We start from the raw sequence: 14,627 nt of genomic DNA, 5'->3' as shown, positions 1-14,627 counted from the left end.
GTGCGGGCAGCTGCTGGCTTCAGCTGCTCATCTCTCAAGGAAACGGTCAAGGAGTGGCCAAAAAGAGGAAGCTTCTGAGTGCATCGTCCAGGCCTGTAACCCTGGCCGCCCAGGAGGCTGAGGCAGGAGGGTGGCAAGCTCAAGTCCAGCCTGGGCAACTTATTGAGACTGTCTCAAAATAAAAAATAATAAGCGGAGTGGGGATGTAATTCAGTGACCGAGGTCCTGGGGTTCGGTCCCCAGGACTGAAAAAGGAAAAATGGGTGGGGAGGTGGTGGTTGTGACCTGTGGTAAGTGGCTCCCTCTTACTGGGGATGGAGAGAATTGAACAGGAGTGGCTTGGCTGCCCTCGCGGTTGGCACTAGTGGAAGGCAGGGCTCTCTATCTGTGTGGGCACCCCTCCCCAGGGCACAGGCTCCTGGGCTCTGGGCACCACCAGTTGCAGCAGGCAACCTGGCCGGCACCTGGCAGTCCCCAGCAGCGGCCCTTTTGGTTCCCGGGGCGGGTGGAGTCGGGTTCCTGAGCGCACAGCCCGGGGGCGCGCCCCGGCTGGGGACACTAGGCACCCCCGTGGGCTGCCCACCCGCAGCCCTGCGCTGTCACGTTCCAGCCGCCTGACTTAGGCCGCGCGGGGCGGGGAGTCGGAGGCGGTGCCGGCGCCCGCTCGGCCCCGGAGGCGGCACCAGGAAGCGCCCGCCCCGGCGGGAGCCGCCATGTAACCGGCGCCGCCCGGAGCCCGAGCCGCGCGGGCCCCAGCGACCCGCCCGCCATGGGGGACGAGGATGAGGACGAGGGCTGCGCGGTGGAGCTGCGGATCACCGAAGGTGGGTGCGGGGCCTGGTGGTGGCTGTCCCAGGCGGGCGGCGGAGGGGTCAGGGTCTGGCTGGGCTCATTTGCCCCCTGTGCCCGCAGCCAACCTGACCGGGCACGAGGAGAAGGTGAGCGTGGAGAACTTCGAGCTGCTCAAGGTGCTGGGCACGGGAGGTGAGGACCCTGGCCACTGAGCAGGTGCCCCAGGAGTAGTGCCTTGGGCCTCCAGCCTGCACACCCGCCTGGGCCTGGGCCAGGCCCCCGGGAGGCCCCCCACCCTTTCCCGCACAGCTCGCCCAGCCGGCCCCACCCTACCGTGCCAGGGTTTCATGCCCACTTCCAGGGCGCTCCACGTTGACATCATTACTCCCTGCAAGATCCTGCGTGTGCATGCCCCCTGCAGCGATTCGTCAGCCTCCCTGGGATCTTGCACCCTTTCCAAGTGATTTGCACAGCCCCTCCCCTGCGTGAGAGCCCCCTCCGTATTTTGCAAACTCCCTCTCCCGGTGTGCACATCCCTCCTCTGGCCAGGAGTGCACCTCTGCCGCCCTTTCTTCCTTTGCATCCTTTCCCATCCCTCTGAGCTTTGGGAGGTTTGCACGTGCCCCACCCCACCCCCACCTCCTGGAGTTGCACACGCCCCAGGCTGGTTTGCACGTCCCTTCTCTGGTGTTGCTGAGCACCCTTCTGGGCTGTGCACACCTTCTCCTTAGAAGGCTCTGCCAGCATTTGGCACAGCTGCCTCCCCCCCGCAGCGCACACACGCTTCTGGGTTGGCATCACCCCCACTCCCACCCACCTGCACCGTCCTTCCACTCAGCCCACCCTCCACCTACTCGCTGCTCCCACAGCCTACGGGAAGGTGTTCCTGGTGCGGAAGGCGGGCGGGCACGACGCGGGGAAGTTGTATGCCATGAAGGTTCTGCGGAAGGCGGCGCTGGTGCAGCGCGCCAAGACGCAGGAGCACACGCGCACCGAGCGCTCCGTGCTGGAGCTGGTGCGCCAGGCACCCTTCCTGGTCACGCTGCACTACGCCTTCCAGACTGATGCCAAGCTGCACCTCATTCTGGGTGAGGGCACTGCCACCTACCAACTTGGGGGAATGGGGGCCGGTGAGGCCACCCGAGCCGGGTGGAGAGTCTAACAACCAGTGCACCTTCAGACTACGTGAGCGGCGGTGAGATGTTCACCCACCTCTACCAGCGCCAGTACTTCAAGGAGGCCGAGGTGCGCGTATACGGGGGTGAGATCGTGCTGGCCTTGGAACACCTGCACAAGGTGGGTGCAGACCTGGCTTCCTGACTGCTGCCGTAGGAACTGGGTCTGGTCTTAATGAGGCACCTACAAACTAGGCAGCCTCATTTCTCAGCCTGGGCTTCGGGGGGGGGGGTGGCCTTGGTGGGGACCAGAGCTGCTTCCCCAGGCCTCCTGGCAGGAAGCCTCAGGGCTGCTTGGTGGGGTCTCCTCCCCTGGCGCCTCCGGGAAGGGGCTTTCCTCTCACCAGGAACTTGGGGCTGCCTTCACAGAACTTCCTCAAATGGAGACTTTTGACTTGTCTCTGAGGCCTAGGCTTGTCACACAGCCTCCTTTCTTGGGGACCTTAGGGCCTGTCCCACGGGACCCTGCTCCTTGATTTCCTTTGATCTTCAGTGTTTTTATCTAATGGTACGGCTCACACTGGGCCCATTCCTGCCCTCGTGCTTCCTTGGTGGGCAGATGACCTCCGGGGTCTCCTTTCTCTTGGACCTGGTGCAGAGAGGAGCTGTAGGAGCTGGGAGGGTGTAGTGGAGGAAGCCTTAGTGTTCCTCTCACTCCTGCCAGCTGGGCATCATCTACCGAGACCTGAAGCTGGAGAACGTGCTGCTGGACTCGGAGGGCCACATTGTCCTCACGGACTTCGGCCTGAGCAAAGAGTTTCTGACGGAGGAGGTGAGCAGAGTGTCGTTCCCGCTGTGCTCCCCCATTCAGGCCCTTCCCTGTCTCCTGTCTGCATTCTGGGGATGCTGAGTGAACAGCTAGGAGTTCCCCCCACGTCACCCTCCAGTCTTGCAAGTTGAGAAGTCCTGTGCTGAGCCCTGGGGACCACTGGGGTGCAGGAGAGGCTTGGATGGATGAGTGAGTCCTCTTGTTCTTCCAGAAAGAGCGGACCTTCTCCTTCTGTGGCACCATTGAATACATGGCCCCTGAGATCATCCGCAGCAAGACGGGGCACGGCAAGGTTGGTTGGTGGGGAGGCAGGGCTGGTAGCGGTGGGGCGTGAGATGGGAGGCCACAGGCCCTCACCCCTGCCCTGCTCTGGCAGGCGGTGGACTGGTGGAGCCTGGGCATCCTGCTCTTCGAGCTACTGACGGGCGCCTCGCCCTTCACACTGGAGGGCGAGAGGAACACGCAGGCCGAGGTGTCCCGGTGAGTGGGGCTGGCGGCGGAGGGCAGCCGAGGGGCTGCAGGGCCTGCCTGGGCTGGGCTGGGGGGGGCTCGCTGCCCCTGACGCCCCACCCATCCTCCCAGACGGATCCTGAAGTGCTCCCCTCCCTTCCCCCCCCGGATTGGGCCCGTGGCGCAGGACCTGCTGCAGCGGCTGCTATGCAAGGACCCCAAGAAGCGACTGGGTGCGGGGCCCCAGGGGGCACAGGAGGTCAAGAACCATCCCTTCTTCCAGGTGAGGCTTCTGGCCCCAGGGGCCCTACACTTCCCTCATATTCCCAGGCCAGGCTGCCGCTCTGGATTGGAGGGGGGACACTGGAGGGACCATCTGAGCCTGGCCAGGTTGGCTCTATCTGGAAACCCTCAGCTGGACGAGGCAGGCCCAGAGGCTGGGCTCCTCCGTCTCCACGGAAGCTGGGCAGGTGTGTCCCGGGGGAAAGAACCCCAGGTTCCTCACAGCCGCGCCTGCGAGTGGATTGGCCAGCCCTTTTAGAGGACAGAGCCAGAGAGGGCTGGTGGCCTGCCCAAGATGGCACAGGAAAGGGCGGGCGCTGGGAGGGGTGCCAGCTGTGGACCAGGTCTCTTCTGGCCTGGACGGGCACTGCAGTCCCACTCGTGGCTCTCGGCGGCTGCCGCGCCTTCTGCTCTTTGTTCCTGCTGGTCCTGTGCCTGTATCCCCGAGGGACCACTGACCAGGCCACATGGGTTGTTGTTCCCTTGTCAAGAGCACATGCACATTAGAGAGTGACGCGGGCGACCTGCCTCGTGAGACCTGGTTGTCACCTGCCAGGACCGTGTGACAGGGACACCCACTGTGGGGCCACCCTTTGCTTGCATCGCTTCATGTTACCTTTGGAACCCCTGATGGTCCCCATCCTTCCAGATGCAGAAACTGAGGTTTGGAAAAAATCAGTCATTTCCCCAAGGCCACCAACCGGGCAGTGACAGCTGAGATTCAAGCCCAGGGCCAGTTGACCTGAATGCCTTCGTCTCAGCCGCCACAGTCTTCTTTTACATGTGGGATCAGATTTGCCACTGATCTGATGTGGTCACAAGGCCACCCACTCTGGGCCTTCACTGTGGCCCTGAACTCTGCTACCCGTACTGGCCTAGCATGTGGGAGGCACTGGGGGGTCCTCAGCACCGCACATGAAAATAAGCAAATAAAGCAAAGGTATGCTGTCCATCTACAACTCCCCCCCCCAAAAAAAAATGTTTAAAAACCAATGTTGGTGTCTGCTGGAACAGAATTTGGCCCCTAACAACAGAGATCAGGATGGACAGTGACCTAAAAAGGACAGTGGCTTCTTTATTTTTTGTTCTCACATAAAAGAAGTCCAGAGGTTGGCCGGCCACGGGTGCAGTGGTGTCTCCATGGTGTCAAGGTGTCCTCGGGAATCTAAGCCCTTTTTTTCTCTTTTTTTCGGTTCTTTTATTCTTAGCGCGTAGCCTCCAACTTGAGGGTTGCTCTGTGGCTCAGGCTGGCTGCTGAAGCTTTTGCAGTTAGGCCGCTTGTTAGGCAAGAAGCAGGAGGAAGAAGAAAGGCAGAAAGGGCACTTGCCATCTGCCCAGCTCCTTTTTGGGTTTTGGTACCAGGGATTTAACCCAGGGACATTCCACCAGTGAGCTACATCCCCAGCCATTTTTATTTTTTAGTTTGCTAGTTTTTGAGAACTAGGGTCTTGCTAAGTTACCTAGGGCCTTGCTAAATTGCTGAGGCTGGACTTGAACTTGTGATCCTCCTGTCTCAGCCTCCCGAACTGCTGGGATTACAGGTGTGCACCACCATGCCTGGCTCCCATCTCCTTCTTGAGGATCTTTTCGTGGACTCCTACCTAGAAGTTTTTGCTTATACGTTATTGGGCATCCCTAACATCAAGAAAGGGTAAAAGAATGTCTTTTAGTTGTGTACATTTCCCCTGGAGTAAAACTGTGACTACAGTGTTAGGAAAGACAGGGCGAGAGGCAGTGGCAGGCAGTTGACAGGCTCTTCCCTGCTAGCTTACACACAAAAGGGCATCTTTACGCTCCAGGAGGTGAAAAGTCCAAAGAAGGGCGAGCTGACGTCAGGCAAGGCTGTAGGCAGGTGCCGGAACTGCTTCCTGGTTCTGCTTTTCGCAGGGAGATTTCATCATTAAACCTCAGGAGGGTCCCGGTCCTCAGCAGTTCCAGATCCACTTCCTCCCAGTAGGGTGGAGATTTATTTTTCATGACAACTCTATTACAAGTTCCAGAACTGATTAAGTGTGATGGCGTGGTGGTTCTCCAAGGAGATAGGGATTCTGTTACTGGTGGGAGCTGGGGAGGTGGGTAGAACAGCTGCCCGCCCCACATGCCAGGTATGCCCTTGCCTTGTCAGGGAGCTTCTCATGAGGGTGACCAGTAAAGTGGGTCTCCAGCTCCCGCCCCTGGCCCCCTGATCTCTGATGATCTCTTCCTCTTCTCCAGGGTCTAGATTGGGCTGCTCTGGCTGCCAGGAAGATCCCAGCCCCATTCCGGCCCCAGATCCGCTCAGAGCTGGATGTGGGCAACTTCGCTGAGGAATTTACTCGGTTGGAGCCTGTCTACTCGCCGCCCGGCAGCCCCCCGCCTGGGGACCCTCGAATCTTTCAGGTGAGAACTCCTGGATCCCCACCTGCCCCTGCCCTGGCTGACTGTGGGGACCCGGCCTCCCTGCAGGCCTCTCCACTTCCAGGGGCCTGCAGTTGTCTGTTGTGGAGACCAGGGCAGCAGGGAGCGTGTCTGATGGTCCATGGCTTGAACTTTGTGTTAATTCCCCTTCTAGTCCGTCATCTCCTTGTTTAACACAAATAGGTCTTGAATTACTCACCTGCTTTTGTGGGTACCTAGGAGGGGACACCTGCGTTTATGCTATGGCTCTGCAGGCCCCTCTCATTGCGCAGCTTGCTCCTTGCTGCCATCCTCCCCAATGCTTTGGGGCACCCCTGAAGTGCCCAGAGGCTCCCGGATTCCCCTCTGTGCCCTTGCACATGCTGCTCCCTCTCCCTGAACTGCCTCCCACAGTGGTCACCTGGCAAGTCCCCATTCCCCTGCTCATCCTTGTCCACTCATATGGCCCCCTGGGTCACCCTCTCCCTGTGCACCAGCCCTCTGCAGATGGCACCTTCTACTGGGCAGTTTGTCATGCTGTATCCTGGGTGGTCTGGATGCTCCCTGGAGGTGGGACTGTGTGTTTAATTCCTGTGTCTCTAGGCCCAGCTCTGGGACCCAGCCTGTAAGACATGGTCCATACATAGCCAATAAGAGTAGACCAGTATTGTGGCCATGCGCGGTGGTGCCCACCTGTAATCCCAGTGGCTTGGGAGGCTGAGGCAGGAGGATCATGAGTTCAAAGCCAGCCTCAGCAAAAGTGAGGCTGAGCAACTCAGTGAGACCCTGTCTCTAAATAAAATTCAAAATAGAGCTGGGGATGTGGCTCAGTGGCCGAGTGCCCCCACCCTCAAAAAAAAAAAAAAAAATAGACCAGTATTGAGGATGGAAGGATGGACGAGCCTGCTGCCTGAAACTCTAGGATTGACAACTCTGCCTGATCGTTCCTTGTTGTGTTGTCCCAGTCTGATGAGAAAGTTCGCTTCTGTTAATCATTGGTTAATTTCCATTCATTTATGTAATAATTCAGAAATGTGTATTGAATACCTGGAGCATGCCAGGCACTGACCTGGGCACTGGGGACATATCAGTGGACCTAACAGATGAAGGTCCTGCCTGCGTGCAGCTTGCATTAGAGTGCACAGTGGGACACAGAATTAAAATGACCCTTGAAAATCTCTGAAATTGCCGGCTCCCAGGGCCTGAGGAAAGGGGGACTCAGGGTTTCTCTGCACGTCCTCAGTGGCCCTGCCTTGCTCAGTGGGCCGAGTCTGGTTTGAAAGGGAAGAATTTTTTTTTCCCTCAGCAGAGCTGACCTCTCATGAGCCAGTGTGTATGACGGCAGGCCACAGCCCCTTCAGGCTCTTGCCTGTCCTTTTCTTGGTCACTAGCCTGTGCCAGGTACTTTGGGAGGGAGCTCATTGTGTTGGGAAAGGTGGAGTCAGACTGGTGGGATGGACTTGGCCCCAAATGATCACAAAACCAGGCGCAAGAAACGCGCCCACACACCTCTGTGCTCCAGGATGCAAGGGGACGTCGCCCACAGCCCCCTTGTCCAGGTCTTTGGTCTGCCTACCCCGCTCAGGTCTGGGCCTTCGGCCAGCCTAAGCGTCCTTGACCCCGCCTTGCAGGGGTACTCCTTCGTGGCGCCATCGATCCTCTTCGACCACAACAACGCGGTGATGACTGATGTTCTGGAGGCCCCTGGTGCTGGAGACCCACCAGGCCGGGCGGCTGTGGCCAGGAGTGCCATGATGCAGGTGGGCTGGGCTGGGCTGGGGAAACAGCTTTGGGCGTCAGGCGTCTGGGGAGTATGGCCTGGGTGCACCAGGTGCCCCCAGTGTGACTTTGGTGAGGTCCTGAGCCTCTTCCAGGTGGGTCTTGACGTGGCCGTGGGGCTCCAGGGTGGGCCTCTGACGCGCCCCCTTTGCCTCCAGGACTCGCCATTCTTCCAGCAGTATGAGCTGGATCTTCGCGAGCCCGCCCTGGGTCAGGGCAGCTTCTCTGTGTGTCGTCGCTGCCGCCAGCGCCAGAGCGGCCAGGAGTTTGCCGTCAAGATCCTCAGTCGCAGGTGGGAGCGATCCCCAGCCAAGTGGCCTGGGTTGGAGGGGCTGGCAGAACCGTGACCACGGAGCAGGGCCGCAGAGGGCCCTCTAATTCCGCTGCCCCGCTCCCCAGGCTGGAGGCTAACACGCAGCGCGAAGTGGCCGCCCTAAGGCTGTGCCAGACGCACCCGAACGTGGTGAATCTGCACGAGGTCCATCAAGACCAGGTGACGGTTTCCGGGCTGGGGCGATCGCAGGGACGCCGAGAAGAGACCAGGAGGAGGGGCCTGAGGGCTCCGTGGGCGGGGCGTAGGGGCCGATGTGGGGTCCTTGGGGGCCTGAAGGGACCCGAGAGGCGGAGGATGGGATTTGAGGGCAGTAGGGCAGAGGACTGCAAGGCGGAGCTATGGAGAGGAGGACGTGTAGGGTGTTAGGATTTAGGGGGCCTGGCTTTAAAGTGGTCCGAGGAGGGGTTCCTGGGCGGGATAGGGGCCGAGAACTTGAGGTGAGGCCTGAGCGTGGTTCTTGCGGGTGGTATTAAGATCAGGGCTGGAACATGAGGGCTCCTAGGACCGGGGACGGGCCTGGCTGGGATCGGTCAGTGGGGGCGTGGTGACCGTGGCCCTCCACGCCACCCGCAGCTGCACACCTATCTGGTCCTGGAGCTGCTGCGGGGCGGGGAGCTGCTGGAGCACATCCGCAAGAAGCGGCACTTCAGCGAGTCGGAGGCGAGCCAGATCCTGCGCAGCCTGGTGTCGGCCGTGAGCTTCATGCACGAGGAGGCGGGCGTGGTGCACCGCGACCTCAAGCCCGAGGTGGGCGAGGGACCTCGGCTCTAGGGCAGGGGTTGGCGCGGGAAGGCTGCAGCTAACTGCCACCCGCTGCCCTCTCAGAACATCCTGTACGCGGATGACACGCCCGGGGCTCCGGTGAAGATCATCGATTTTGGGTTCGCGCGGCTGCGGCCGCAGAGCCCCGCTGGGCCCATGCAGACGCCCTGCTTCACGCTGCAGTACGCCGCCCCCGAGCTGCTGGCGCAGCAGGGTTACGACGAGTCCTGCGACCTCTGGAGCCTGGGCGTCATTCTGGTATGGGGCAAGGTCCCCAAGAAGGTTTCAGGATTGCCCAAGCCTGGGTTGTAGGTCTTCCTGATTGGGGAGTGGCATGAGGCAGGGGACCAGGTCGCTTTAGTGGGAATGGCTGGGTTGCGTCTAAGACGGAGATCGGGGGTCTTCCTAAATACAGGGTGGCCTCGCGGTGGGGTTGAGGCATCCGTGTGACAGGGGTAGAAATCAGCTCATCATGCTAGGTCTCAAGAGTTACCCGAGGTGGAGGCGATGGTTCTGTGGGTGGGCTTAGGGGTCAACCTGGGCCCTGCAGCTTGTAAGGTCTTACTCCCCCACCTCCTCCTAGTACATGATGCTGTCGGGGCAGGTCCCCTTCCAGGGGGCCTCAGGCCAGGGCGGGCAGAGCCAGGCAGCCGAGATCATGTGCAAGATCCGCGAGGGGCGCTTCTCTCTTGACGGCGAAGCCTGGCAGGGCGTGTCAGAGGAAGCCAAGGAGCTGGTCCGAGGTGCGCAGCTGGAGGTCACCATTCATGGTTGGGGAGGGGGAGGTCATATGGTTATTTATTCTGGGGCAGGCAGGTCACTGGGTCCGGTGTCCTGGTTGGGGCATGGATGGGGAGGAGAGGGGTTGTTTGGATCTCTCTGGGGTGCGGCCTCCACACAACCCCTTTCCCACACTTCCCTGTCCCTCCTCCAGGGCTCCTGACTGTGGACCCCGCCAAGAGGCTGAAGCTCGAGGGGCTGCGGGGTAGCTCGTGGCTGCAGGACGGCAGCGCGCGCTCCTCGCCCCCACTTCGGACACCGGACGTGCTAGAGTCCTCCGGGCCCGCGGTGCGCTCCGGGCTCAATGCCACCTTCATGGTAAGGGGCGGGGCCGGCGGGGTGGGCGGAGCCTCAGGCTGGGGCGGGGAGGTGGCGGAGCCAGAGCCCGGCCTCGGGTGCTTTGGGGTCCTGACCTCTGGGAGGCTGGGGTGAAGGGCCTGCAGGTCCTGACCTAGTGGGTGGAGGGCCGGCTAGGATCGGGGAGCGGGGCCCAGGTGGGGCTCTCACCCTTCCTTCCCACCAGGCGTTCAACCGCGGCAAGCGCGAGGGCTTCTTCCTGAAGAGCGTGGAGAACGCGCCGCTCGCCAAGCGGCGCAAGCAGAAGCTGCGGAGCGCGGCCGCCTCCCGCCGCGGCTCCCCCGCGCCTGCCGCCCCAGGCCGGGCCGCCGCCGCCAAGGGGGCCTCCCGCCGAGCCAACGGCCCCCTGCCCCCCTCCTAGCCCCGACCACTGTGACCCCCTTGCCCAGAGGAGCTGGGACCCGGCTTCTGCCAGCAGCTCCACCCCATGCCCGGGAATCGCCCCTTCCCCCTCCCCGCACCCCACTCCCAGACAGAGCAGAAGTATTTTTATAAGCAGAGAATTTTTTATGTCTTACCAGATAGAGTTAGGGATGCAGGGACGGAGGGGCGTGCCGGGAGCGCGTGCCGCATCCCTCTCCGGACACTGCCCCGCCTGCGGAAGACCCCGCCCTGGGGCTGCTCCAGCAGAGGGGCTCCTCTCCCGGTCCTAAGCGCTGGCTTGCCACTGGCGAGAACCTGGGACCCCTCCCTGCTTGAGGCCTTGCTCCTGGAGCGGGGTGGGGGATGCGCTCCTCAAGCTGTCACTTTATGGACTGTCTGTGCAATTATGTCCACCAAAGACCTGTGTTGTGGGGACTGAGGGAGAGACCCTGGGGCCCCGGAAGCATTTCTGCCTCACTTTATGTCACCTGCTTCTGCCCTATTGGGACTAAGGAAGTTGGCGACCCCTAGAGGGGAGGCCCCTTTCTCACCACCCACCCCCCTTTGGCACAGCTGCTCCTGGCCCAGGGTGGGGCCATGGGGGTGTGGGCTGGGCATCCACGGTCACTGCCTCAGCCCTTCCAGGCTGTGCCTTTGACTTAAATAAAAGTCCATCCAGTACTGTGTGTGGCACTTGTGCCCGTGTTTGTTCCTGGGGCAGGATACAGCCAACAGAGTCTGGGACTCAGGGGAGGGACCCGCAGATCCTTCTGGGCCAAGAAGCCCTTTGTCCTTGGCTTTTGACATGAACAGCAAGGTCCAGCTTTCATCTTGGTGTGTATCTGGATAGCTCAGGGTTCTCTTGGTTGTAGGTGATAGAAAACTCAACCTAAAATGGCTTAAGACACATACAGGATTTTTTAGGCTCTTGTAACTAGCTTCAGGTGAGGCCTGATCCAGAATCAAACATGATCAGGACCCTGTATCCCAGTCCCCGCTCTTCATTCTGCTTCTTCGGGGATGCCCTTGATGGAGGACCTTCCTTATGGACGTTTGATGGATGCCAGGTGCTCCAGGGCTGCAGATTGAAATGGAGACTTGGCCTAGATAGCCTCTGTCACTGGATTTCATTCCCGAGGAAGTTTCCAGCGATGCTCTGATTGGATGCACTTAGGTCATGTGCTTACTGTGAGCCAATCACTGTGGCCAGAGATGCCATCTGCTGATTGGCTGTTAGAGCTGAAGGGGTACTTGCCCTTTAGAAGCTCACTGCAGGGGAGCTGGGTAAGGTGGGTGGGCTAGGGGGAGTTCGGCAGGGCCAGGCTTGCCCCTGTGGACCTCACAGTGATCACAGCATCAAAGGGTGGTTCCCTCTCATGGAGTGTCTGAGACTCCTTACTGGGTGACCCTTGCTGGTGGTTGTGACCACAGGGCAGCGGTGGCCTGAGCACCTTTGCTGGTGTCCCAGGTCAGGACCTTTTGCCCACATAATGTGGCTATCCTGCCAGCCCCACCCCAGGGCCCGTCTGAGCCCCTAGGTTGCCTCCTCCTTACTTAGCTACCCTGTGGGACTGTTTCATGGTGGATCTTACCTTTTGGACCAGAAGGGACCTGAGACCCGAGGATCTGAGCTGGGACCCCAGAAGTGCCAAAATCAGTGCAAAGACCTTTAGCAACCACTGCTGTCTGGGTGGGCGAGTGGCACCCTGTGGAAGTGGATCAAGTTGGGGTCATGGGGTGCCCAGCTGCGTCCCATCCTGGTGATCTGAGAAGGCAGGAAGGGGCCCAGGACAAGACTTTCAGGAGGATGGGAGGGGAAGATGTCTCTACTTCTGCTGCCTGAGTTATGGATGTGCCACATGAGCAGGTCACCTCGTAGCCCTGGGCTTCCCATCTGTCAGCAGGAGGAACAGAGGGTTAGCAGATGTGAGCGCAGGGTTCAGCCACCGAGCCCGCATTGTGATTTAGGGAGTCTTGCAGTGTGGGAGCCCCCTCACACTTCACGCGGTGATCGCGTTTAAGGACAGGAAAATGTCCCGTTGCCCCACTCTCACGAGCGCTGGGTGTGGCACTTTAAACATCTTTGCCAATTGGGTGAGTGAAGAACGGTCTCCTCTGCAACTTCTTCACCTCCCACCCCTTGTAATTCACAGCTGCGCTGTGAAAGAGGGGACCTGCGCTTCATTTCACAGCTGAAGGAACTGGGAAGTGGCCCTGAGGAGGGAGGCTGCTCAGGGCTCAGACTCAGCCTTGACCGGAATCCTGCCTCTACCCCGTGGGGCTGGGATCCTGCTGATGGGTGACGGGTGTATTGGGCTCCAGGCTGGCCAGGGTGGGAACCTGGAGGGGTCAGGGTGGGCACAGGCCAGAGTCTGGTGGTTGGGCTCCCTCTTCCTTCCGCCCTCCTTCTCTTCCACTTTTGCTGGGAATGGAACCGCATGCATGCTACGCTGGTGCCCCATACCTCCAGCCCTGGACAGCTGCTTCTCGCCTTGACGTTGGCCTCTGACCAGCTCAGTCTCACACAGAGGCCATCTTTTTTTTGGAGGAGCTGGGCAAGCTCCCCTCCTGCCTTGGGCCTGATTTCTCCTCTTGCTCCCTAAAAATGCCCACGCCCTGAGAGAGACCAAGAGCCCTGTCGACCTCCAGCTCCCTTCAAGCCACTGTGAACTAATTGTGGTTAGAACCGCAGCCGGGGCGCGGGGTTTAGACTGCTCTGTGGGAGCCGCTGTTTAACTGTGGGCAAGTTGCTTCTCCCTAGTGTTCTTTGGGCTCTGAATAAGAAAGTTCTGCAAAAGTGAAGTCATTGCAAACAGGCCTGTGCCAGGCTGGCAGAGGCTTGTTTTGGGGGGACGCAGCACGTGTTTTACAACAAATGTGTTTGTCTGTCTTCTATGGATCAACTGGAAGGACTGGCGGCCTGGGGCTGTCTTCCCGTGTGGTCTAATCAGCCCAAGCAGAGTCACGCTGCCACCACGGAGGGACCTCTTCTCTGCTTTCCATGGTGCCGCAGTCACCGCTCCTCCCTGTTGCTTGCACTGGCTCTGCCCCTCGTTTTTCTCCCTGACACCTTTCGCTATTTGAGTTTGTGACTCTGATATAAAGTCTCCTTTCACATTCACTGCTGCACAAAAATGGATTTTGTGAAGGGTCAAAAATGCCCCTGAAATGTTTTATTTTTTGTTTCAAAATGTAAATTTAATTTATATCTGGGAAAAGAAAACACATTGATGTGATTTGAAATCCAAAGGACACAAAGGAATACATAGAGAAGAACAGTCCAGTGACCTGACCCTCAGCCACCAAGTCCCTGTTCCTAGAAGTAGCCAATGGTACCAGTTCCTATGTCGCCTTCTAGCGGAGTCAAACGAGTATGTATGTAATGAAATTTGGGGCTGCACGTAGCTCAGTGCCAGAGCCCTCGTCTGGCATGCGGGATACCTTGAGTTCCATCTCCAGCCTCACACACACACACACACACACACACACACACACACACACACCACATTAATGGAACATTAATTGACTGATTTTGTATTTGTCAGAAAATACAAAAGAAAGGAAAATGAAAAATCGTCTAGCTTTAGTCTCCGCAGATAATCTCTGTTCCTTGACATTTTGATGTATGCATGTGCAGATTTTTTTTTATTGATACAGATTTTAATTGAAATGGCATCAATATGTGAGTCTTGTAGCCTGTCTCAAACTCACCAATTGACTGTGATTATCTTTCTATGTCAATGATGATATTTTCCGATTATTTTCTGTAGCCACACAATGCTCCCTGGCAGGGGGACGCCACCGTCCATTCCTGTTGCTTCTATTTTCGGCTACTGGCCCGTCCTCAATGCCTCGCGGTCTTCCGCAGTACTGCGTGAACATCCTTGGACCTACACCTTTGCTCACCTGTCCAGATATTTCCCTGGGACACGTTTCCTGGAAGCAAAATTAATGGTTCAGCCGCAGCAACTTAGCGAGACCCTGTCTTAAAATGAAATAAAAAGGGCTGGGCGTGTAGCGTGGTGGCAGAGCACCCTGGGTTCTATTCCAGCACCAGAAAGCAAGACAAAGGGTAGGTGTGAGTGTGAGTGTGAGTATATTTGTGAGTGTGTGAATGTGTGAGTGTGTGTGAATGTGTGTGTGAGTGTGTGTGAATGTGTGTGTGAGTGTGAATGTGAGTGTGTGAATGAGTGTGAACGTGTGAGTGTGAGTGTGTGTGTGAGTTGTGTGAGTGTGAGTTTGTGTGTGTGTGTGAGTGTGACTGTGAGTGTGTGAATGAGTGTGAAAGTGTGTGTGTGTGAGTGTGACTGTGAGTGTGTGAATGAGTGTGAACGTGTGAGTGTGTGTGTGTGTGAGTGTGAGTTTGTGTGTGTGTGAGTGTGAATGTGAGTGTGTGAATGAGTGTGAA

General features: G+C 58.7%; 1 protein-coding gene across 3 annotated transcripts; it reads left to right on the top strand.

Moving 5' to 3' along the window:
- The first annotated feature begins 339 nt into the window (after positions 1 to 339).
- RPS6KA4 (ribosomal protein S6 kinase A4) lies at positions 340 to 10,900 on the top strand. 3 transcript variants are annotated; one of them, XM_079104067.1, is made up of 17 exons: positions 340 to 824; positions 913 to 984; positions 1,662 to 1,880; positions 1,973 to 2,088; positions 2,632 to 2,739; positions 2,948 to 3,028; positions 3,113 to 3,216; positions 3,319 to 3,469; positions 5,683 to 5,847; positions 7,476 to 7,604; positions 7,782 to 7,915; positions 8,023 to 8,116; positions 8,531 to 8,704; positions 8,783 to 8,977; positions 9,303 to 9,462; positions 9,654 to 9,817; positions 10,023 to 10,900. In XM_079104067.1, exons 1-17 carry the CDS (start codon positions 770 to 772, stop codon positions 10,215 to 10,217), a joined length of 2,316 nt encoding a protein of 771 aa, XP_078960193.1. In that variant the 5' UTR covers positions 340 to 769; the 3' UTR covers positions 10,218 to 10,900. The 3 variants fall into 3 exon arrangements, with proteins under 3 accessions (XP_078960193.1, XP_078960195.1, XP_078960194.1); XM_079104068.1 differs by having other exon boundaries at positions 703 to 824; positions 913 to 938; XM_079104069.1 differs by lacking the exon at positions 1,662 to 1,880.
- The last annotated feature ends 3,727 nt before the right edge of the window (positions 10,901 to 14,627 follow it).

Source organism: Sciurus vulgaris, assembly GCF_902686455.1.
Source record: "Sciurus vulgaris genome assembly, chromosome: 11".
Taxonomy (NCBI): domain Eukaryota; kingdom Metazoa; phylum Chordata; class Mammalia; order Rodentia; family Sciuridae; genus Sciurus; species Sciurus vulgaris.
The sequence above is the reverse complement of the archived record's forward strand: the minus strand, read 5'-3'. Positions and strand labels throughout refer to the sequence as shown.

What these genes read in the sequence shown, in the direction of transcription:
- RPS6KA4 (XM_079104067.1), top strand. Translation starts at nt 770, where the DNA reads ATGGGGGACGAGGATGAGGACGAGGGCTGCGCGGTGGAGCTGCGGATC. An exon ending in GCAAGACGGGGCACGGCAAG is followed by an intron (nt 3,029 to 3,112) that starts GTTGGTTGGTGG and finishes CTGCTCTGGCAG; the next exon opens with GCGGTGGACTGGTGGAGCCT. An exon ending in AGAACCATCCCTTCTTCCAG is followed by an intron (nt 3,470 to 5,682) that starts GTGAGGCTTCTG and finishes CCTCTTCTCCAG; the next exon opens with GGTCTAGATTGGGCTGCTCT.